This window comes from Aegilops tauschii, chromosome 6 (genome assembly GCF_002575655.3).
Source record: "Aegilops tauschii subsp. strangulata cultivar AL8/78 chromosome 6, Aet v6.0, whole genome shotgun sequence".
Taxonomy (NCBI): Eukaryota; Viridiplantae; Streptophyta; class Magnoliopsida; order Poales; family Poaceae; genus Aegilops; species Aegilops tauschii.
The window spans coordinates 165378502-165400846 of NC_053040.3; the positions used below are offsets into that span (position 1 = coordinate 165378502).

General features: G+C 47.8%; 1 protein-coding gene and 1 pseudogene across 1 annotated transcript; one reads left to right on the forward strand and one right to left on the reverse strand.

The window, feature by feature from the left end:
• Positions 1 to 644: 644 nt before the first annotated feature.
• LOC141025920 (uncharacterized) lies at positions 645 to 1483 on the reverse strand (annotated as a pseudogene).
• Positions 1484 to 3099: 1616 nt separating this feature from the next.
• LOC109754621 (mediator of RNA polymerase II transcription subunit 11) lies at positions 3100 to 5526 on the forward strand. Its single transcript, XM_020313537.2, has 4 exons — positions 3100 to 3387; positions 3484 to 3600; positions 4441 to 4654; positions 5138 to 5526. Exons 1-3 carry the CDS (start codon positions 3334 to 3336, stop codon positions 4615 to 4617), a joined length of 348 nt encoding a protein of 115 aa, XP_020169126.1. The 5' UTR covers positions 3100 to 3333; the 3' UTR covers positions 4618 to 4654; positions 5138 to 5526.
• Positions 5527 to 22345: the final 16819 nt, after the last annotated feature.

Consider the following 22345-nt stretch of genomic DNA (forward strand, 5'->3'; position numbering starts at 1 on the left):
GTCGTGCTGCTGGAGTTCTCCCTCAACTTCTCCTCTCCCCTTGCTGGATCAAGAAGGAGGAGACGTCCCCGGGCTGTACGTGTGTTGAACGCGGAGGCGCCGTCCGTTCGGCGCTAGATCGGATCTTCCGCGATTTGAATCGCCGCGAGTATGACTCCATCAACCGCGTTCTTGTAACGCTTCCGCTTAGCGATCTTCAAGGGTATGAAGATGCACTCCATCTCCCTCGTTGCTAGCATCTCCTAGATTGATCTTGGTGACACGTAGGAAATTTTTGAATTATGACTACGTTCCCCAACACCATCAAGTGGGCCCGAACCTGGGTAAACATCGTGTCCCCCGTCTCCTGTTACCATCGACCTTAGACGCATAGTTCGGGACCCCCTACCCGAGATCCGCCGGTTTTGACACCGACATGGATCAAGAGCTCGGGGGACGTCATTGTGCTGAACGTGTGCTGAACACGGAGGTGCCGTACATTCGGTGCTTGGATCGGTTGGATCGCGAAGACGTTCGACTACATCAACCGCGTTACTAAACGCTTCAGCTTTCGGTCTACGAGGGTACGTGGACACACTCTCCCCGCTCGTTGCTATGCTTCTCCTAGATAGATCTTGCGCGATCGTAGGAATTTTTTTGAAATACTACGTTCCCCAACACTCGTGCACCTTCTTCTCGATCTCATCCTTTTGCACTGGCGAGTAACGGTATGGCTTGGTGTTGATGGCGTGGTGCCCGGCTCCAGATGTATGTCGTGGTCATACTGACAATGAGGAGGCAGTGCCATTGGTTCTGCAAACACATCTTGATATTCATATAGCACCTTCTGAATGTTGGGGGGGGGTACTAGCTCAGTGTTCTCCTTAGCTGAAGATTCGATAGTAACTAGCGCTGCAGTCCATATATCATTGGTGACTTCCATCCGATGGAGTTCATAGGCATCCAGTCCAGCCGTGGGAGAGAGATTGGTGGTGCGAACCCCTTGTAGCTGCACCATCTTGCCCTCTGTTTCGAAGGAGATCCGGTTCAGTTTCCATTGACAGTTCATCGGGCTGTGGGCGAATAGCCAGTCCATGCCCAATACTGCATCATACGCGCTCAGCTGCAGCACCCTGAGATCGGTGTGGAAGGTGTGTCCTGGAACTTGCCACGCTAACTGCTTCACCATCTTGTCACAGAGCAGGCGTTGGCCATTTGCTACCCGAACAGATACGAACGGCAGTGCTTGTGTCTCGACTCCTATGCGCTGAACGAACGCCTCACTAACAAAGCTATGAGAGCTCCCAGAGTCCACCAAAAGCAGCATAACTTGATCGCCAACTTGTGCGCAAAGACGAATGGTAGATGGTGCGTCCTCGCCGGAAATCGCGTGCTGTGGTAAGGTACAACATTCCGGCTCCTGGACGACTGGCGCATCCAGCAACTGCAGCGCGTGCACGGTGTCATCCGAGAGGATCTCGCCGAAATCGCCCACCTCGATCATCAGTATTTGTCCGGTGCGCTTGCACTGATGTTCACGGGAATACTTGTCACCACAGCGAAAGCAGAGTCCATTGGCTCGACAGAATTCCCGTAGCTGCCGCTCGCGGGCATACTCATCGCCCCCAGGTCGCGGGGGAGGCGCTGCACGCACCTGGTTGGGAGTGGGTGTTGCCGGAGGTGGTCTTCCAACTGGAATTATGCACGGGCGCTGCAACCGTTGCTTCTTCAGTTCTTCTTCCTGAACGCGAACACATCAGCTCGCGCGATGCTTGTTGGGGCCTGCAAACGGACGCCCAATCGCAATTCATCCTTCAGGCTGAGGAGGAACTGGGAGATGAAGAATTGCATGCTCAAGGTTGGATCCAGCGACAGTAGGTGGTACATGGAGGTCTCAAATCGCTGACGGTACTCTTGCACACTCCCTATCTGACGCAGTTGAACTAGCTGGTGCATCTGGGCTTCGAATTCTTCAGGTTCGAACTCTGCTTCCACCGATGCTCTGAATGCCGGCCAAGACAGAGCAGGATGCGTCTGTCGATACGCCTGAAGCCACATCGCTGCGAGCCCATCCATGTACAGGCCGGCGATGGTGACCCAATTGTGCTGAGGCACCCTGTAGAGCTCGAAGTAAGAGAGACACCGCTGCAGCCAGATGCGCGGCGCGTCGCCGTCGAAGCAGGGGAAGACGTGCTTGGGCGGCTTGGTCTAGTGCTCGCCCCCCCGCTCGTATGCTGTGGGCGAGTTCTGCAGCAGCAGGGGCGGCCCGTGGTTGACGAGCCGGGCGAACGGCAGTTGGGCTGCGCCCTCCGTGTAGAGCTGTGGTGGTGGAGGTGGGCGGAACGCCGGAGGCGGTGGCGCGTGGTGGGAGCCTGAGGTCGTCGACGTCCCGGGCATAGATGCACCGGGGTTGCTTGCCTCGGCGAATCGAGAGGCGGAGGAGATTTGCGTGCCTCATCCACATCTGCCTGTGTCAGATCGATTTGTTTTGCCAAGTGCTTGAGCTCGGTGGAGACTTGGTCATTGTAGGCTACTTGCGCTTGGTGGCGCTCATCGGCGGTCTTCTGGTTGGCGTCGAGGCGGCGGAGGATGGTCTCGAGGAGACCCTGCATCTTGTCTGTGGTCTCCGTCATTGCATCCAGCACGCGGCGGGTCCGCGCTGAAGGCTTGGACGGCGTCGTGGTCACGCTCCGGATCGAGGCGAACCCCGAGTAGGATTTCGAGCGAGCTCGGCGGAGCGGCTCACACCTAGCTCGGTGGATGTTACCGCCTGATCAAGAGGATGCGACGGGCAGCGGCGGCGGCGAATGGTGTGGAATTTTTTTTTAGGGAAGGCTCTGATTACCAAATTGTAATGTCCTGAATCTCGATCTAGGAATTTGGGTGAGGAAGGAGAGAAGCAGAATAGGTGAGGGAAGACTTGGAAGAAGAGAAAGGATTGCATTTATCTGAATACTGAACTGCACTTGTTCAGTCCGCTGCTGTCTCAGCATTAGTAGGCGCGACAACCCCAAGCCCAAAAATCGTATAACTGTCCCATACCCAAAGGGACATTTGGTATCAAATCAGTAGTAATGGGTAGGAAAACAGTTCCGACCAGATCTTGCTTCCATTTTGATGAGCTTTCCTCGATGAGTTCACTGACTTCTGCTGAGTATTTTTTTTTCAGAAACTTGTGCTGAAACAGGCTTCTAAACCCACCAGCACATCACATTCAACATTCAAGGCCGCATCCCTAAAAAAAAGGGAAAATCTCAAGGTCGCATCCCTAAAAAAAAACAGCTTCTCAAGGCCGCACGACGCTCCCGAACGCCGCCCTCGGCCCTCGCCTACCTCTCTTCCTCGCCGGCGGCGATGACCCCGCAGGGTAAGAGCAGCTCGCTGGAGCGCCTCCACGACGTTGAGCAGGTCACCCGCATCCAGCTCTCCTCTTTCTCCCTTCTGGTCTGATCGATTTGGTCGCTGAATCTTGCTGTGGCGTCGTGCTCGTTTGCTCTTGTGCAGCGGATAGTGCGGGTGGTGGAGCTGTCGGGCGCGGTCATGGAGGAGCTCGGAAACTCGCAGGGTCCCCGCGCCGAGGCCGTAGCCGCCCACTGCCGCGAGTTCATGCTCTATATGAAGGTAACCCCATAACCCCCATCCACCCGACGCTCACCGCTCTTAGATCTATATTTGGCCCTGGATGAAGAGGGGCCAGTGAGGGATGTTCGAAGCTGTAACCTGCGGCAGATGGAAATTGGATGTGCAATTTCGGAATGAGCCAGCAGAATGAAGCCATGCCATTGGTTCTGAACCTGGAATTGTGTTTTTCTGTAGCTTTTTAGCCCCTTGCTTGCTAGAAGCATCAAGATGGCCTAGTATTAGGGGGGAAAAACATGCTTACCTACGTGCTCGGAGTTTTCTTCCATTTGCTTGATCATGAGATAACATGCTTTGTGATATATCATGCCCATATAGACATAGTGGAAGCTGAAGTTTTCAGTACTGTACTTTTGATTTGAACTTATTGTTTTCCGATTGCTTGAGTGCCTGTGTTCTGAACTGCAATAATTTTAGATCAAAGCAAAGCACCGCTCCATATTGATGAGATGAGATGATGATCAACTAATCTTTTCTTGGAACCTGTGCAGACAGAAAGAATGCTATTCGCTGCCCTGTAGTAATTTTCTGGGGTAATAACGCTATCTGCCTGTCTGCACTGTTTATTTGATTGTCGTGAAATTAGGGTTTGTGGCAACCGATTGGTTTAGGCCTTTCGGGTGTCATCTAAAATTCTTCTCTGAGCCTTTAACTCAGACACAGTGTCAGTCCTTCCACCAGAGTACTAGCCAGATATGTGAACCCATTCATTAATCATACATTCGTATGACAATCACGTCATTGCTTTTTATTACACACAATCTCACATTATGTATATCATGAATCATGTGTGATAAATACATTGTATTGTGGTTCGAGCAGGAAATACAAACAACTATGCGCGAGGAAATAAAAAGTGCTTGTGAATATCGTCCATTTGAGAAGTGCGACTATAGTGCAAGAATCGCTAACGAGATTTGTTGCAAAAAGCTGGAGTATGTAATTGAGAAGATGGATGCCATGCAACTAAACATGGAGCAAAGTTCTAATGGAGTTTAGCTAGTTAACTGGCACTCTAGTACCCGGTGGTGAGGCGGTGAGTGCAAAGGCATTATGTGGCTTCCCAACTCCAATTCCTTATGTTCTCTTGCTATACCTAGTGCACATGTTATATTGTTTGTTTAACTTGAGGTCATTAAATGATGTAGATGAGAACAATTGTAATAAACTAAAAAGTAGATATATTGCTCATAAGATGTTACTAGTGCTGTACTGCTGTACATGCCATTGATTTCATATATCGAAGTATTTCAGGTGCTGTTTTTTTGATCAAAATGAATCGATTAAACACCTCTTTCTCCAGTGTCCACTTGCAAAATTGTTATGGCGATCAATTCATATAGCTTTTAACGTTCATCCCCCCACGAGCATAAACACGTTATTTGGGACGTGGCTTAATGGAGTGGACATACAAGTAGCTAAACATATTCGGATAGGGATATGTGCACTTTTCTGGGCTATATGGAACACTAGAAATGATATGATCTTTAATGGGATAAACTTCACTAATTTTTTGCAGGTTATCTACAGAGCTACAGCTTGGATCCGTATGTGGTCGTTACTCACTCATGCAGATTTTAGGGAGCTTTTGGATATTGGATGCAATCGCTAGGAGACGGTTGCACGGGCTATCTTCAGCCGATTTGGATGGCGAGCTAATAATAGACTAGGTGTGTAGGCATCGTAGTCTGTTCTTTATCGCCGGATGTGGCGCGTTATTGCTGGATGTGGCACTTTACAGATTTATTTTTTCTCTTGACTCGGTTTATGAGCTTTCTTGGAACCTAAGACCTTGTTACGCTTTTTAATAATATGGCTGCATGCATCGATTGATGCAGAGGCCGGAGGTCAACCTCCTTTTCTAAAGAATAAATAAATAAAGCATTTCAGCTCTTTCAGACCCTTCAATTGTATTTGCACTTAGCTTGGAAAATCTTGTCTACTACGGACACCTCTTGCAAATTGCAAAGGAGTTCTAACTCCCAACAAGCTTATTTCCTTAAAAAATGTAACTGGTACAGTGTTCAGCTCTACGTACCTTATGAGAGGCCAGCCCCGACAGTTGTTGATTTCCATCGGCATCATAGTCCAACGGTCACTCAGGGCTGAGGTATGCCTCTCCATATAAGCTATGCCAGGGCGCCAGGCCATGTTTACATCTTGGTGGAATCCATTGTAACTTTGCATCCATGAATGCTCTAACTGGGTTGACTATTTTTGAGTTTGGTCTTGATGTTGTTCCATGCACTATTCATGTGCGAGAGATACTTGATAGTAGGACTTGAGCGCTATGTTGGAGTTACCAGACCAGAGAGTAGTTTAATTTAAATTTCTTGGTTTAAACATTTACTATGTCCTGCAATCATTTTAATATGCTTATATTTTGATCAGGCACCTTGTTGCATGTTTTCCTAGTAATATTTGGCTTTTGCACCTCTTAGCGCCTGTTTGGCGGCTCTCCGTGGAGCGGAGCGGGCGGAGCGCCCTTTTACCAGCTCCCCGATTTATAACTGGATCGCCACTCCGCTCCGGCACGGAGCCGCGGAGCGGAGGGAGTCCGAACGGGCCCTAGATCCTCCTGTTCTCAAATAAATGATGAGGTTTTTTTTTTAGGGTTAGGACAACACATGTTGGAATATTAGGCAAGTTCATGATTAATTCCAGTAAATAATTCATGACTAGAAGAGATACTAGCATGCAATAATCTAGCAAACTAGAAGAACAGCAAGACATGCATAACAGCAGCAAACACGTAACAATAGCTGTAGAAACAGACATGAACAGAGGATGTTGGACGTACCGATCGTTAGATATTATGGGTGCGACAGTGTTGATGACGATGTTGGCGACGATCTGCTGCTGACGGCGATGAATACGACGATGAGTAGCACCGCCCGACTTGGACGGAAGACGACCCGTGATGACGAATTTGAGCAGTCGCGCACAGCGCTTCCCAAAAACCTAATTCGTCCTCTCCCGGTGCAGGATCGCAAAGACGAACGGTTCCGGAGACCTGCTCTCCCACGATGCACGCCGGCGTTTGGGATGGAGTAGACTACGATGGCGGCGCAAGTTGTGAGATGAGGCAAAACCCTAGGTGTTTTTCGGTGTGTCTCTGGCCGCAGCCGGTAGCTGTATATATATTAGGACCAGAGGCGGTATTGTGTCGCGACCACAATCCCAAACCGACTCAAGGAGACGGACCGGATTTCGGCGGACCATTCACGCCACGGCGAGGCGAGCGAGCGCGCGCGTGTGGTTTTCCCTTTCTCTTCTCACACACCACTTAGAGTGGTGGAGAGAACCCACTATATAAAAAGGTCCAACTCTTCTTCAACTTCCAAGGTAGGACTAAACTTAGCACCACCACTTGCCATTTTACACATGGGCTTTGAGATTTCAGAAATTGCTATGGGCCTAGCCCATTAATTCTAACAGCACAGACCTGGCCAACTGTTAAATTGTTAATGAAGCTTTCAGATAATTACTTGTCCGTTCGAATGCGCAAAGCTTTGTTCAACTCTGAATGAGGAGGTGTTTCACATACAGTACATTGAACTAGGAGATCGTCCATTGTATTACTACTGTACATCGGGTGTAACCACATGTATAAGCAAGAAAGGTTTAGTGGTGTGGTCGCACAACTCTGAGATGTGGAGTACTTGGTTTTCTGCTTGTTCATAAGGAACTCACTTGGGGTTTGCTATTCTAGCTGGTGCACCCGAAAGCCGGCCGTGTCCGTCAGGTTCCTCCTGCGGAACGAATCAGCTCTCCATCTTTCGAGCTTGTTGCAGAGGTGCTCCGGCCAGAACGTGTTCCCGTCGTCGACGTGCATCTCCTCCAGAACCATGGCGTTCTCCACCAGGAACTTGGCGAGCTGGACCTGGAAGCAGTTCACCTCCTTGGCACTGAACTGCAGCGTCACCTTCCGCAGACTCGTCTGCAAGCAGCTGAACACGCCGTCGTCAGTCAAGACCGCGGGAAGCTCCGAGACCTTGCTGACGGCACGACGCGAGGAAGCGGTCATGGATGCGAGCCTGTTGAATCGGTCCATGGATTGGGCGAAGGGGCTTCTGGCCGGATCCTTGGTGTCGGGCTTGTCGTCGCGGTACCAGCGCGTCATGTTCAAGTTGAGCCGGAGTTCGGACATGACCGGGCAGGAGCGGAGCAGCCTCGCCATTGCCACCGCGGCGCTGCTGCTCGTGTACTCGTGGAATTCGTCTAGTTCGAGGAGCTTGAGGTTCGGGAAGGTTGGCAGGATGGCCCCGCCGTGCTCCTCCTCGCCGTAGATGATGTCGTTCATGCAGTTGACGTGCAGCTTTAAGGCCCTTGTGTTGGAGAAGCTTACGAGCATACGTGACGTTGGCTCCCACCGCGACTGCTCTCCGCGGAGACTGGCGTTGAGGTCGACGCTTGACAGGCCCGGCGCCGGCGATGCCAACGACAGCTTGATGGCGTCCCCCGTGTAGCGGAAGGAGCGCAGGCTCGGCATGTCGAGCTCGATGCCGATGCGGGCGAGCTCCTCCTCCTCAGCGCCCACGGAGTAGGTCTCTAGCTCCAGGGTGGTGGCTGTCAAGCAGCGGAGCCGGAAGGGCACCCAGCAATAGGCCGGCATGGCCTCGAATGGCTTCTTGGCTGAATCCGGCGGCTGTTGAGAGACTCTGTCCAGTGACAGGCTGGTGAGCGCCGGCGCGGCGTCGACCATGGCCTGGAGACACCCTTCCTTGAAAAAGCAGTGGCGTAGCCGCAGCTCCGTCAGGTACGGGGAAGCCCTGCTCGGGCACAACGGTGGCTCGAGGTTGCAGCTCTCGAGCTCAAGGACACGGAGCGTGGCGGCGCACGCCATGGAGGCCAGCGGCAGGCCATAGGTCGTCGTCCGCATACGGCCGTGCTCGCAGCCGATGAGGACCTCTTCCAGTCCGGCCGCTGCGGGGTCAGCGAGGAGGCCGGCGACCCTGCCGTCGTCTACAGGTTCGGGGTCGTCCACACTGTCATACGAGCTGTCGACGTCGTTTAAGTCCAGGAAGAGCGTGAGCCTCTTGAGGACCGTGCCGCCGCCGCGTCGGGGGAAGGCGGCGAGTGCGGCGACGGCGTCGCGCAAGAGGGCGTCCAGCGGCGAAGGGCTGATGCGGAGGCCTTGACCCTCGTCGGCGGCCATGTAGGGCCTGATGTCCAGGTCGACGGCCCTCGCTCCGCGCCACAGAGGGCGCCATCGGCGCGAGAGGACGGCGCTGGCAGCGGCCTCCCTCTCGGACGCGAATGATAGGATGTGCTGCAGCAGAGCGTCGGGGAGAGCAGAGAGACGGTCGGCGGCCATCGTGTCGACGCGAACACCTCGGCTTGATGGATGCGCGTAGGAGCAGTATTTATGGACCAAGTGTTCACGAGTCGGTTCGGCTGTAGGAACGTGAATCAGAGCCGCCTTTGTGATTCGTTCGGAATCCGGGATTATAACGATGACAGAATCTGTATGACGTCAAAGATGAGGCCGATTCGGCGTTGAACTGGACGGCTCAGTTTGTTTCTTGCCCTTCCCAGCGATTTGGTTACCCGCGCAAAATTTGGTACCTAGATGAAATCTCTATAGTTCTAAAAAAAGATGAAATCTATATCTATCCATACCTAATACTTAAAATTGTTTAGAACAGCTGAAATTAAACTGTTTTAGATGTTGTCTTAAATGTCTAAAAGATCTTACAAAAATGAACGGAGGGGGTAATAATAAGGGAAACGATTGGGCGCGGTGCGCCGGCCGAACTTTGGGCCGGTCGTGTCCACGCGCACTTCGCCCCAGCCACCCACCAGGCGACACGTAGACACGGGGCCACCAAACGCTATCCTCTCTGCTTTCTTCAACCTCGCGCGGATCTCGCCCCACAACGCATGCATCTCTCGCCTCCCCCGTTGCAACACGTGAGCAGCTCGCCGTCGGCCATGGATGTAGCTTGGAAGATCGAAGTCCCCGCTGGCCATGGTTGCAGCCCCGCTCGTGTTCCCACCTCCCTCTTCTTCCTTGTCCCTCACTTCCTTTCTCCTCCTCTTCCTCTTTTCCCCTTTTTTTGCTGCAACCGGCGGCAGGCCAAACGTCGTGGAGGGGACCGAGGTGCCCCGTGCTACGACCATGGCGACAGGGGGGAGCTGCAACCCCGCGACATCAGGGAGAGTTGCGAACAATGTTTCCCCATTGCTACAACCGTGGACGCAAAAAGCTACATCCGGTAGTTAAAAAAGCTTCAACCAAACAATGGAACAGAAGAAAAGTTACAACCGTTTTGACAAAAGTTTCAACCCGCAGATGAAAAAGCTTCAACCAGAGATTAAGAAATCTTCAGCCGGGGGGATTTTTTCGCAAACAAAATGTTGGACACAGAAAAAGCTGCTACCCTTACAAAAAAAGCTTCAACCCTAGGTGAAAAAAGCTTCAATCGGCATGGCCGAAGTTTTAATGTGCGAAAAAAGTTTCAACCGGCATAGAGAAAAAACTGCAACCGATGATAGAAAAAGCTTCAACCCGACTCGCCAATGGTGGCAAGTGGCGACGTTGAGAGCTGCACGGCGACACGACAACGCAGCGACGACGGTGGCGATAGGTGCTCTGCAACGACAGAGGGGCTTCGGCGTGCTTCAAGGCGGCGGCGTTTTTTGCTACAAGGGGCAATGACTTCCTGCCGGGGAACGCGCGCGCGCGCGCGGGGGGGGGGGGGGGGGTGCTGCGACGGCGACCGGCGGCGACGAAGAGCACATCCAGCAGCATGGGACTGCGAGGGGGAAGAGGTTCAGGTGAGGGGGGGAGGGGAGGGGTGGCCGGCGGCAGGGGCGGCCGGGGTGGGCGCGCGCGGAAGAAGAAGAGAGAAGTCAACACGAAGGGGAGGAGGCAGAATTGACGGCTTTGGTTGGCTGCATCAGGCGGCTGGGGCGCGACCGGCCGAAACTGTTCGACCGGCGCGCCGGCGCCTAGCATCGCCCTAATAATAAAATGACTATTGTTTCTTGCCATCCATCATCAAATTATCCTCAAAGTTGGCAATAATTACCCACCAATATCATTTGTAAGTGACAAAAACGATTCATTTTTTTCTTAAGTCTTCGGCCGTCGCGTTTGGTTCATCTATAGCTATGCCCTCACACATCATAAGCGCTGAAGCACCCGATTGGCTAGATCGTCGCTTGGCAATCTGGGAAAACAGAGTTTGATCCCACGTTCCTCCCCCTTTTTTCTGCCTTTTCTCCTCCAATTTCAATAGGCGTAATATAGAGCTGCCTCGCCGTGTGTCGCGTAGCAGATGGGGCTACAAGGGCGATTTTGGCCCAACTACTTTCTTTAAAAAAAATATGTTGTGGATTCAAGTATTTTAAAAAATATTTATATCTTTCAAAACTCCAAATTTAGCATGTTATATATGAAAATCGCTCAGAAAAACGTGTATATTCTAAATATGATATTATCTTGCATGTTAACTGATGCGGAGCATCCCACGTTCACCCTCATGTACACTCCAACTGCTCTCCAAGCCCCAAGAGGACATATGACGAGACCTCGAATATACGCCATTGGACACAAGGTGAACTCGCTCCTCTCCGAACCTTCACTTTCTACATGTGAGACCTGGCTACTACCTCCAACGTGTGTGCTATGCATGATCAGGTACTTAAAGGAAAGCCACGGAGCCACCACATCCAACGGACGAGCTAGCGAGGACGCCAAGTACAAGGACCAAGAGAAGAAGCTGCCCGAAGTCTACAGCCTCCGGACGACCGGACCTCGTCGGACGTCTGATGCCTGGAGCTTCCACCAGCCTAAAGAGTTAGCCCGCGAATGCTACAGCAGCTGGATGACCGACGCGGACCGGACGTAGGACACCTCCCAGCGCCCGGACGATCGCTCCACTCCGGACATCCGGTGCCACATCACAGAGGAGAAATTAACGGAAGTCCGACGCCCTCCGGATGACCGGACCTCCGCGAGCCACCGGACGTCTGAGACCCTCCGGACGTCCGACGCCTGTCTGTGCGCAGAGCATCGGGCCGAGGCCCATGTATCCCCCACTTACCCCTTCGTGGCCCTAGACTATGTATACTCCTCCACCTCCTCCTAGTTATGGTTAGCGTTGTGATAGCTCATATGTGAGATAGAGCTTCGCTCATCCATCCGGATCTACTCCATCGCGAGGGACCGACACCTCTTCGGAGAAGATCCATCTTGGATTCAAGACCCCTAACGGGAAGACCTCAAGACCTCCTCACGTAGAAGAACCGGTTACCTTTGCATCGTCCTTTGTTGATCGTGGATCGTGTATCTCTTTGTGTTTCGAGGATCTAGCACATGTGTAATCGAATCTCGTTGGTTTGAGTGATTCCTCTCGTGTTTCCCCTTGTGTTTGATCCGCTTCTTTCGTGAAAGACCGCCCGTATAGGGTTTCACCGTACATCATCTTGGATCAGAGCAAGGTTGATCACGAATTTGGAGCCCCTACCCCTTGTTTTCTAGCCTTGTTTTGTTGTGTTCTTCCCCAAATTTCGAAAATCCCCACCAAAAATAGCCCCAATTCTTTTTGTGATTTGTTGGTATGATGAACTTTTGTTGATTTTGATCCATGGATTTGCTTGGTTTCAAGTGGATCTAGCATCTCCCCAATTTTCCCCACTTTTCATCCATAAAATCTCCTCAATTTTGACCCCAAAATCCCCAATTTCCGCCCAAAATCGCATCCCGAAACTCGCATCTCGCGTTGACCTAGACCCACCGGACGTCCGCCACTTTACCGGACGTACGGGGCCCTTTGAGCCACGGGAAGTCCAACACTTACCGGACGACCGGAATGTTGGGGAATGTAGTAATTTCGAAAAAATTCCTACGCACACGCAAGATCATGGTGATGCATAGCAACGAGAGGGGAGAGTGTGTCCACGTACCCTCGTAGACCGAAAGCGGAAGCGTTAGCACAACGCGGTTGATGTAGTCGTACGTCTTCACGATCCGACCGATCAAGTACCAAACGCACGGCACCTCCGAGTTCTGCACATGTTCAACTCGATGACGTCCCTCGAACTCCGATCCTGCCGAGCTTTGAGGGAGAGTTCCGTCAGCACGATGGCGTGGTGACGATGATGATGTTCTACCGACGCAGGGTTTCGCCTAAGCAACGCTACGATATAATCGAGGTGGATTATGGTGGAAGGGGGGCACCGCACACGGCTAAGAGATCAAGAGATCAATTGTTGTGTCTCCAAGGGGTGCCCCCCCCCGTATATAAAGGAGTGGAGGAGGGGGAGGGCCGGCCCTCTCTATGGCGCGCCCTAGGAGGAGTCCTACTCCCACCGGGAGCAGGATCCCCCCCCCCTCCAAGTAGTAGGAGTCAAGGAAAGGGAAGAGGGAAGAGAAGGAAGGAGGGGGCGCCGCCCCTCCCCCTAGTCTAATTCGGACTAGTCAATGGGGGGGGGGCTGCCTCTCCCTCTCCCCTAAAGCCCAATAAGGCCCATATACTTCCTCCCCCGTATTCCCGTAACTCCCCTGTACTCCGAAAAATACCCGAACCACTCGGAACCTTTCCGATGTCCGAATATAGTCGTCCAATATATCGATCTTTACGTCTCGACCATTTCGAGACTCCTCGTCATGCCCCCGATCTCATCCGGGACTCCGAACTACCTTCGGTACATCAAAACACATAAACTCATAATATAACCGTCATCGAACTTTAAGCATGCGGACCCTACGGGTTTGAGAACAATGTAGACATGACCGAGACACGTCTCCGGTCAATAACCAATAGCGGAACCTGGATGCTCATATTGGCTCCCACATATTCTACGAAGATCTTTATCGGTCAAACCGCATAACAACATACGTTGTTCCCTTTGTCATCGGTATGTTACTTGCCCGAGATTCGATCGTCGGTATCTCAATACCTAGTTCAATCTCGTTACCGGCAAGTCTCTTTACTCGTTCCGTAATACATCATCCCGCAACTAACTCATTAGTTACAATGCTTGCAAGGCTTATAGTGATGTGCATTATTGAGTGGGCCCAGAGATAACTCTCCGACAATCGGAGTGACAAATCCTAATCTCGAAATACGCCAACCTAACAAGTACCTTCGGAGACACCTGTAGAGCACCTTTATAATCACCCAGTTACGCTGTGACGTTTGGTAGCACACAAAGTGTTCCTCCGGTAAACGGGAGTTGCATAATCTCATAGTCATAGGAACATGTATAAGTTATGAAGAAAGCAATAGCAACATACTAAACGATCAAGTGCTAAGCTAAGGGAATGGGTCAAGTCAATCACATCATTCTCCTAATGATGTGATCCCGTTAATCAAATGACAACTCATGTCTATGGTTAGGAAACATAAGCATCTTTAATTAACGAGCTAGTCAAGTAGAGGCATACTAGTGACACTCTGTTTGTCTATGTATTCACACATGTATTATGTTTTCGGTTAATACAATTCTAGCATGAATAATAAACATTTATCATGATATAAGGAAATAAATAATAGCTTTATTATTGCCTCTAGGGCATATTTCTTTCAGTCTCCCACTTGCACTAGAGTCAATAATCTAGTTCACATCACCATGTGATTAACACCCATAGTTCACATCATCATGTGACCAACACCCAAAAGGGTTTACTAGAGTCAATAATCTAGTTCACATCGCTATGTGATTAACACGCAAAGAGTACTAAGGTGTGATCATGTTTTGCTTGTGAGAGAAGTTTAGTCAACGGGTCTGCCACATTCAGATCCGTATGTATTTTGCAAATTTCTATGTCAACAATGCTCTGCACGGAGCTACTCTAGCTAATTGCTCCCACTTTCAATATGTATCCAGATTGAGACCTAGAGTCATCTGGATCAGTGTCAAAATTTGCATCGACGTAACCCTTTACGACGAACCTTTTTGTCACCTCCATAATCGAGAAACATATCCTTATTCCACTAAGGATAATTTTGACCGCTGTCCAGTGATCTACTCCTAGATCACTATTGTACTCCCTTGCCAAAATCAGTGTAGGGTATACAATAGATCTGGTACACAGCATGGCATACTTTATAGAACCTATGGCTGAGGCATAGGGAATAACTTTCATTCTCTTTCTATCTTCTGCTGTGGTCGGGCTTTGAGTCTTACTCAATTTCACACTTGTAACACAGGCAAGAACTCTTTCTTTGACTGTTCCATTTTGAACTACTTCAAAATCTTGTCAAGGTATGTATTCATTGAAAAACTTATCAAGCGTCTTGATCTATCTCTATAGATCTTGATGCTCAATATGTAAGCAGCTTCACCGAGGTCTTTCTTTGAAAAACTCCTTTCAAACACTCCTTTATGCTTTGCAGAATAATTCTACATTATTTCCGATCAACAATATGTCATTCACATATACTTATCAGAAATGTTGTAGTGCTCCCACTCACTTTCTTGTAAATACAGGCTTCACCGCAAGTCTGTATAAAACTATATCCTTTGATCAACTTATCAAAGCGTATATTCCAACTCCGAGATGCTTGCACCAGTCCATAGATGGATCGCTGGAGCTTGAATATATTTTTAGCACCTTTAGGATTGACAAAACTTTCTGGTTGCATCATATACAACTCTTTTTTAATAAATCCATTAAGGAATGTAGTTTTGTTTATCCATTTGCCAGATTTCATAAAATGCGGCAATTGCTAACATGATTCGGACAAACTTAAGCATAGATACGAGTGAGAAACTCTCATCGTAGTCAACACCTTGAACTTGTCGAAAACCTTCTACGACAATTCTAGCTTTGTAGATAGTAACACTACTATCAGCGTCCGTCTTCCTCTTGAAGATCCATTTAATATCAATGGCTCGCCGATCATTGGGCAAGTCAATCAAAGTCCATACTTTGTTCTCATACATGGATCTCATCTCAGATTTCATGGCCTCAAGCCATTTCACGGAATCTGGGCTCATCATCGCTTCCTCATAGTTCGTAGGTTCGTCATGATCAAGTAACATGACCTCCAGAACAGGATTACCGTACCACTCTGGTGCGGATCTCACTCTGGTTTACCTACGAGGTTCGGTAGTAACTTGATCTGAAGTTACATGATCATCATCATTAGCTTCCTCACTAATTGGTGTAGTAGTCACAGGAATAGATTTCTGTGATGAACTACTTTCCAATAAAGGAGCAGGTACAGTTACGTCATCAAGTTCTACTTTCCTCCCACTCACTTCTTTAGAGAGAAACTCCTTCTCTAGAAAGGATTCATTCTCAGCAACAAATATCTTGCCTTCGGATCTGTGATAGAAGGTGTACCCAACATTTTCTTTTGGGTATCCTATGAAGACGCACTTCTCCGATTTGGGTTTGAGCTTATCAGGTTGAAACTTTTTCACATAGCATTGCAACCTCAAACTTTAAGAGACGACAGCTTAGGTTTCTTGCCAAACCATAGTTCATACGGTGTCGTCTCAACGGATTTAGATGGTGCCCTATTTAACGTGAATGCAGCTGTCTCTAATGCATAGCCCCAAAACGATAGTGGTAGATTGGTAAGAGACATCATAGATTGCACCATATCTAATAAAGTACGGTTATGACGTTCGTGCACACCATTACATTGTGGTGTTCCAGGTGGCGTGAGTAGTGAAACTATTTCACATTGTTTTAACTGAAGGCCAAACTCGTAACTCAAATATTTTACCTCTGCGATCAGATCGTAGAAACTTTTATTTTCTTGTTACGATGATTCTCCACTTCACTCTGAAATTCTTTGAACTTTTCAAATGTTTCAGACTTGTGTTTCATCAAGTAGATATACCCATATCTGCTCAAATCATCTGTGAAGGTCAGAAAATAACGATACTTGCCGTGAGCCTTAACACTCATCGGACCGCATGCATAAGTATATATTATTTCCAATAAGTCAGTTGCTCGTTCCATTGTTCCGGAGAACGGAGTCTTAGTCATCTTGCCCATGAGGCATGGTTCGCAAGCATCAAGTGATTCATAATCAAGTGATTCCAAAAGTCCATCAGCATGGAGTTTCTTCATGCGCTTTACACCAATATGACCTAAACGGCAGTGCCACAAATAAGTTGCACTATCATTATTAACTTTGCATCTTTTGGCTTCAATATTATGAAAATGTGTATCACCACGATCGACATCCAACAAACCATTTTCATTGGGTGTATGACCATAGAAGGTTTTATTCATGTAAACAGAACAACAATTATTCTCCAACTTACATGAATAACCGTTTTGCAATAAACATGATCCAATCATATTCATGCTCAACGCAAACACCAAATAACACTTATTTAGGTTCAACACTAATCTCGAAAGTTATATGGATTGTGCGACGATGATCACATCAATCTTGGAACTACTTCCAACACACATCGTCACTTCATCCTTAACTAGTCTCTGTTCATTTTGCAACTCCTATTTTAAGTTACTACTCTTAGAAACTAAACCAGTATCAAATACTGAGGGGTTGCTATAAACACTAGTAAAGTACACATCAATAACATGTATATCAAATATACTTTTGTTCACTTTGCCATCCTTCTTATCCGCCAATTATTTGGGGCAGTTTTGCTTCCAGTGACCAGTCTCTTTGTAGTAGAAGCACTCATTCTCAGGCTTAGGTCCAGACTCGGGCTTCTTCACTTGAGCAGCAACTTGTTTGCCGTTCTACATGAAGTTCCCTTTTCTTTCCCTTTGCCCTTTTCTTGAAACTAGTGGTCTTGTTAATCATCAACACTTGATGCTCTTTCTTGATTTCTGATTTTATCATCATGAAAAGCTCGGGAATCGTTTACGTTATCCCTTGCATACTATAGTTCATCATGAAGTTCTACTAACTTGGTGATGGTGACTAGAGAATTTTGTCAATCACTATCTTATCTGGAAGATTAACTCCTACTTGATTCAAGCGATTGTAGTACCCAGACAATCTAAGCACATGCTCACTGCTTGAGCTATTCTCCTCCATCTTTTAGCTATAGAACTTGTTGGAGACTTCATATCTCTCAACTCGGGTATTTGCTTGAAATATTAACTTCAATTCCTGGAACATCTCATATGGTCCATGATGTTCAAAATGTCTTTGAAGTCCCGATTCTAAGCCGTTAAGCATGGTGCACTAAACTATCAAGTAGTCATCATATTGAGTTAGCCAAACGTTCATAACGACTGCATTTGCTCCTGCAATAGGTCTGTCACCTAGCGGTGCATCAAGGACATAATTCTTCTGTGCAGCAATGAGGATAAACCTCAGATCACGGGCCCAGTCCGCATCATTGCTACTATCATCTTTCAACTTAGTTTTCTCTAGGAACATACATAAAACATAGGGAAGCAACAACGCGAGCTATTGATCTACAACATAGATATGGTAATACTACCAGGACTAAGTTCATGATAAATTAAAGTTCAATTAATCATATTACTTAAGAACTCCCACTTAGATAGACATCCCTCTAATCCTCTAAGTGATCACCTGATCCAAATCAACTAAACCATGTCCAATCATCACGTGAGATGGAGTAGTTTCAATGGTGAACATCACAATGTTGATCATATCTACTATATGATTCACGCTCGACCTTTCGGTCTCAGTGTTCCGAGGCCATATCTGTTATATGCTAGGCTCGTCAAGTTTAACCTGAGTATTCCGCGTGTGCAACTGTTTTGCACCCGTTGTATTTGAGCGTAGAGCCTATCACACCCGATCATCACGTGGTGTCTCAGCACGAAGAACTTTCGCAACGGTGCATACTCAGGGAGAACACTTATAACTTGATAATTTAGTGAGAGATCATCTTATAAAGCTACCGCCGAACTATGCAAAATAAGATGTATAAAAGATAAACATCACATGCAACCATAATATGTGACATGATATGGCCATCATCATCTTGTGCCTTTGATCTCCATCTCCAAAGCATCGTCATGATCTCCATCGTCACCGGCATGACACCATGATCTCCATCATCTTGATCTATATCAATGTGTCGTCATATGGTCGTCTCGCCAACTATTGCTCTTGCAACTATTGCTATCGCATAGCGATAAAGTAAAGCAATTATTTGGCACTTGCATCTTATGCAATAAAGAGACAACCATAAGGCTTCTGCCAGTTGCCGATAACTTCAACAAAACATGATCATCTCATACAACAAAATATAGCATCATGTCTTGACCATATCACATCACAACATGCCCTACAAAAACAAGTTAGACGTCCTCTACTTTGTTGTTGCAAGTTTTACGTGGCTGCTACGGGCTGAGCAAGAACCGTTCTTACATACGCATCAAAACCACAACGATTGTTTGTCAAGTTGGTGCTGTTTTAACCTTCGCAAGGACCGGGCGTAGCCACACTCGGTTCAACTAAAGTTGGAGAAACTGACACCCGCTAGTAACCTGTGTGCATAGCACGGCGGTAAAACCAGTCTCGCGTAAGCGTACGCGTAATGTCGGTCCGGGCCGCTTCATCCAACAATACCGCCGAACCAAAGTATGACATGCTGGTAAGCAGTATGACTTATATCGCCCACAACTCACTTGTGTTCTACTCGTGCATATAACATCAACGCATAAAAGCAGGCTCAGATGCCACTGTTGGGGAACGTAGTAATTTCAAAAAAATCCTACGCACACGCAAGATCATGGTGATGCATAGCAACGAGAGGGGAGAGTGTGTCCACGTACCCTCGTAGACCGAAAGCGGAAGCGTTAGCACAGCACGGTTGATGTAGTCGTACGTCTTCACGATCCGACCGATCAAGTACCGAACGCACGTGTAACATCCCAAATTTTCAATTTGGTATGTTATACATAGATCATCATTGCATATCATATTTTATTGCATTTCGACAAATCCTCGATAAATCCTAAGCAACTCAAGGACCCTCGGAGAGAGTTGGGGATTTTCTCGAATTTTCATATTTGATTTTCATCAAATAATAAAACGAGGATTTTGGTTTTAATTATTTTTCTCTCCGGAAAAATATTTCATTAAAAATAAATGAGAGGAGAAAATATGACTTCTCCAAAACAATTGAAATATTGGAGGAAAAATGTTAAAATCATTTATTGGATTTTATTCGGATTTTATTTGCAATTTTAATTGCATTAAAAAAATATTGCATGTTTTGAAAAATTTATTTTTGTGTCAAAAAATGTTCACCCTGTTCTAAATATTCTAACTAGACGGGGAAAATTTGTTTTATATTTTTTGGATTTTTATTTATTTTTCTACGAACTTTTCGGCGGAACGTTTAAAAAAAAAATCGCGCCGCGCCCGACCGGGCCGAGGCCCAGCCGAGCCGCCGGCCCATCTCCACGTTTTCCTCCGCGAGCACGCGGGACGCCGCCGCTGTGTCCGCCACGGACACCCCGCCGCCGCGCCTTGCCCCCTCCTCCAAGCACCCCTTCCCCCCTCTTTATAAACCCCGCCGCCGCCCCCTCCCTCTCACCCTGCCGCCGCCCCGCACCCGCCCCGCACCCCACCACCGGAGCCGGAGCCCGAAGGCCGCTGCCGCTCGCCGAACCCCGCCGCCGGAGCCGCCCCTCGCCACCCCCGAGCCCCCTGAGCCCCGCCGCACCCCGCCGCCCTCGCTGGAGCCAGCCGGAGCCCTGCCCCGACGAGGTATACCTCGCCGTCGTTGCTGGTTTTGTTTAAAAAAACCGTTCATTTAAAAAAAACCCTAGATCGGTTTATTTCTTCGGTTTTGCTATTTTGTGAACGTTCACCGACCCGTTCGTTTTCACGAACGCGTTCGTCGGATTTTCTCTGTTAACGAACGTCCGTTCTTTAACCGTTCGTCCGTTTTTCTTTTTCATCGGATTTTTCCGCGACTATCTCAGATCTCGATTTCTGATCGAATCTTCGTTTCTGTTTAATTTTTCGCTCGTTTATCGGAATCAGGCGATTCAAGCGCCTAGAGTTTCGTCTCAAAATTCTCTTTCCGTTTAACCTACTGAAACAAGTTTTGGTACTGTAAAATTTGACCTAGATCCAGATTAGTAAGCGAAGTTTGTTTCTTTCACCGTTTGACTTTCGTTGCTTCGTTCAAGTTGATTCTTTTTGCAAACCGGAGTTCTTAAGTTGAACTTTCTGGTTGGATCTTTCATTCGAGTTTTACCTGTGCATTAGATGAGTACTTATTGTTTGCTTGTTTGTTTGCGATAGAGTACCCGGAGTGTGCCGCTTGTTACTTCGAATCGCTAGGTTTCGCGGATCATCAGCAAGGCAAGTAACACTTTGATCATATACCTGCCATACCCAGTTTTTATTGCATTAGATCTATTCCTCAAACATTGCATGATTAGGATCTAATTAAATTGTGGGTATTGGGAAGTAGTTGAGGTAGTACCTATTACCTGTTCTTTTATCAAACCCTTGGGAGTTACTTCTACGTTTGCTATTATATTGCCATGCTATGCTCGTAGACGTGGATTGGGTTTGAGTGATATTCATGACAGATGTGAGATTGTTAATAATGGTTTACTTAAGGTGGCAACTAAAACTCACATCTGGGTGGATTGAGGTACCTGGGTATTCCAGGATTGCCTGTTTTTCTTTTGGACCGCCACCCAGGTTCAAAGGGATCATGAGATTATTCATGCTAGAAACTTCCGTGTGCAGCCACAAGCTATTATGGGCTCTAGCATAGTTGACTAAGTTGTGTGAACTCTTACAGTGGTAGACTAGCAGATGTAGGGGAAAGTAGGTGTAACTATCTACCCATACGTAAGGTGCAAACACTTCTGAAAGACTGTGTCTCGGCCGTCCATTACTCAAACACCAGGTAGTGCGAGTAATCCAACGGAGGATATCGAGTCTTGTGGGGAAAAGTGCACAAACCTCTGCAGAGTGTACAAACTAATCATGGTTAGCCGTGTCCCCGGTTATGGACAATTTGAGTATCTAGTACCTGGATTATCATGTGAATCTCATCACCATGTTACTTTTAATTAATTTTGTTGGGTTATTGATGACACCTAATTGGGATTGAGATGCTGTCAACCATCTCAATGTTTAACAACCACCATGATAGTTAAATAAAATTTATTCCTTTGCAGTAGGGAAAAATTGGCTTTCCGCAAAAACTTTAACCATAGAGCTTTCCACCAGCCTTATATGCATGTAGTATAGTATTATTACTGTTCATTATTTTTCTATGTGTTACATTGCCAGCATATTCCATGTGCTGACCCGTTTTCGGGCTGCAACGTTTCATGTTGCAGACTTTTTAGACGACGAGTAAGGTGCCTTAGGTCGTGGTCTTATACTCAGTGATGCCGCTGGAGTTGATGGACTCACTTATCTTCCAAGTCTTCCGCTGTTATCGTTTTTAGATGGCCTTAAGCCATATTTATCATACTTATTCTCTTTGGAGATATTCGTTGTAATAAGTGTGTGATTGCTACTCTGTTATAAATCCTCCATTTGTACTGTGCGTGTCAGCATTACTGATCCAGGGATGACACTGGTGCACAGCAGCACAAGCTATTTGAGGTCTGGTCGCTACAAAGGTGGTATCAGAGCACATGTTGACTTAGGACGTGACCCTAGAAACTGGCAAGCCCATAGGAAGGATTTTCCCTAAAACTTTCCTTTTCAAAAAGATCTTTTACCTCTCTCCTTTTCTGAGCTTATTCAAATATTCCCTTTAAGTGAGACCATACCCTTTTTCCTTTTGGACCACTCGAGGATTCGACGGATAA

Coding starts and splice junctions, on each gene's coding strand:
- LOC109754621 (XM_020313537.2), top strand. CDS start 3,334: ATGACCCCGCAGGGTAAGAGCAGCTCGCTGGAGCGCCTCCACGACGTT. Junction 3,388..3,483: donor GCCTCCACGACGTTGAGCAG/GTCACCCGCATC, acceptor GCTCTTGTGCAG/CGGATAGTGCGGGTGGTGGA. Junction 3,601..4,440: donor AGTTCATGCTCTATATGAAG/GTAACCCCATAA, acceptor TGGTTCGAGCAG/GAAATACAAACAACTATGCG.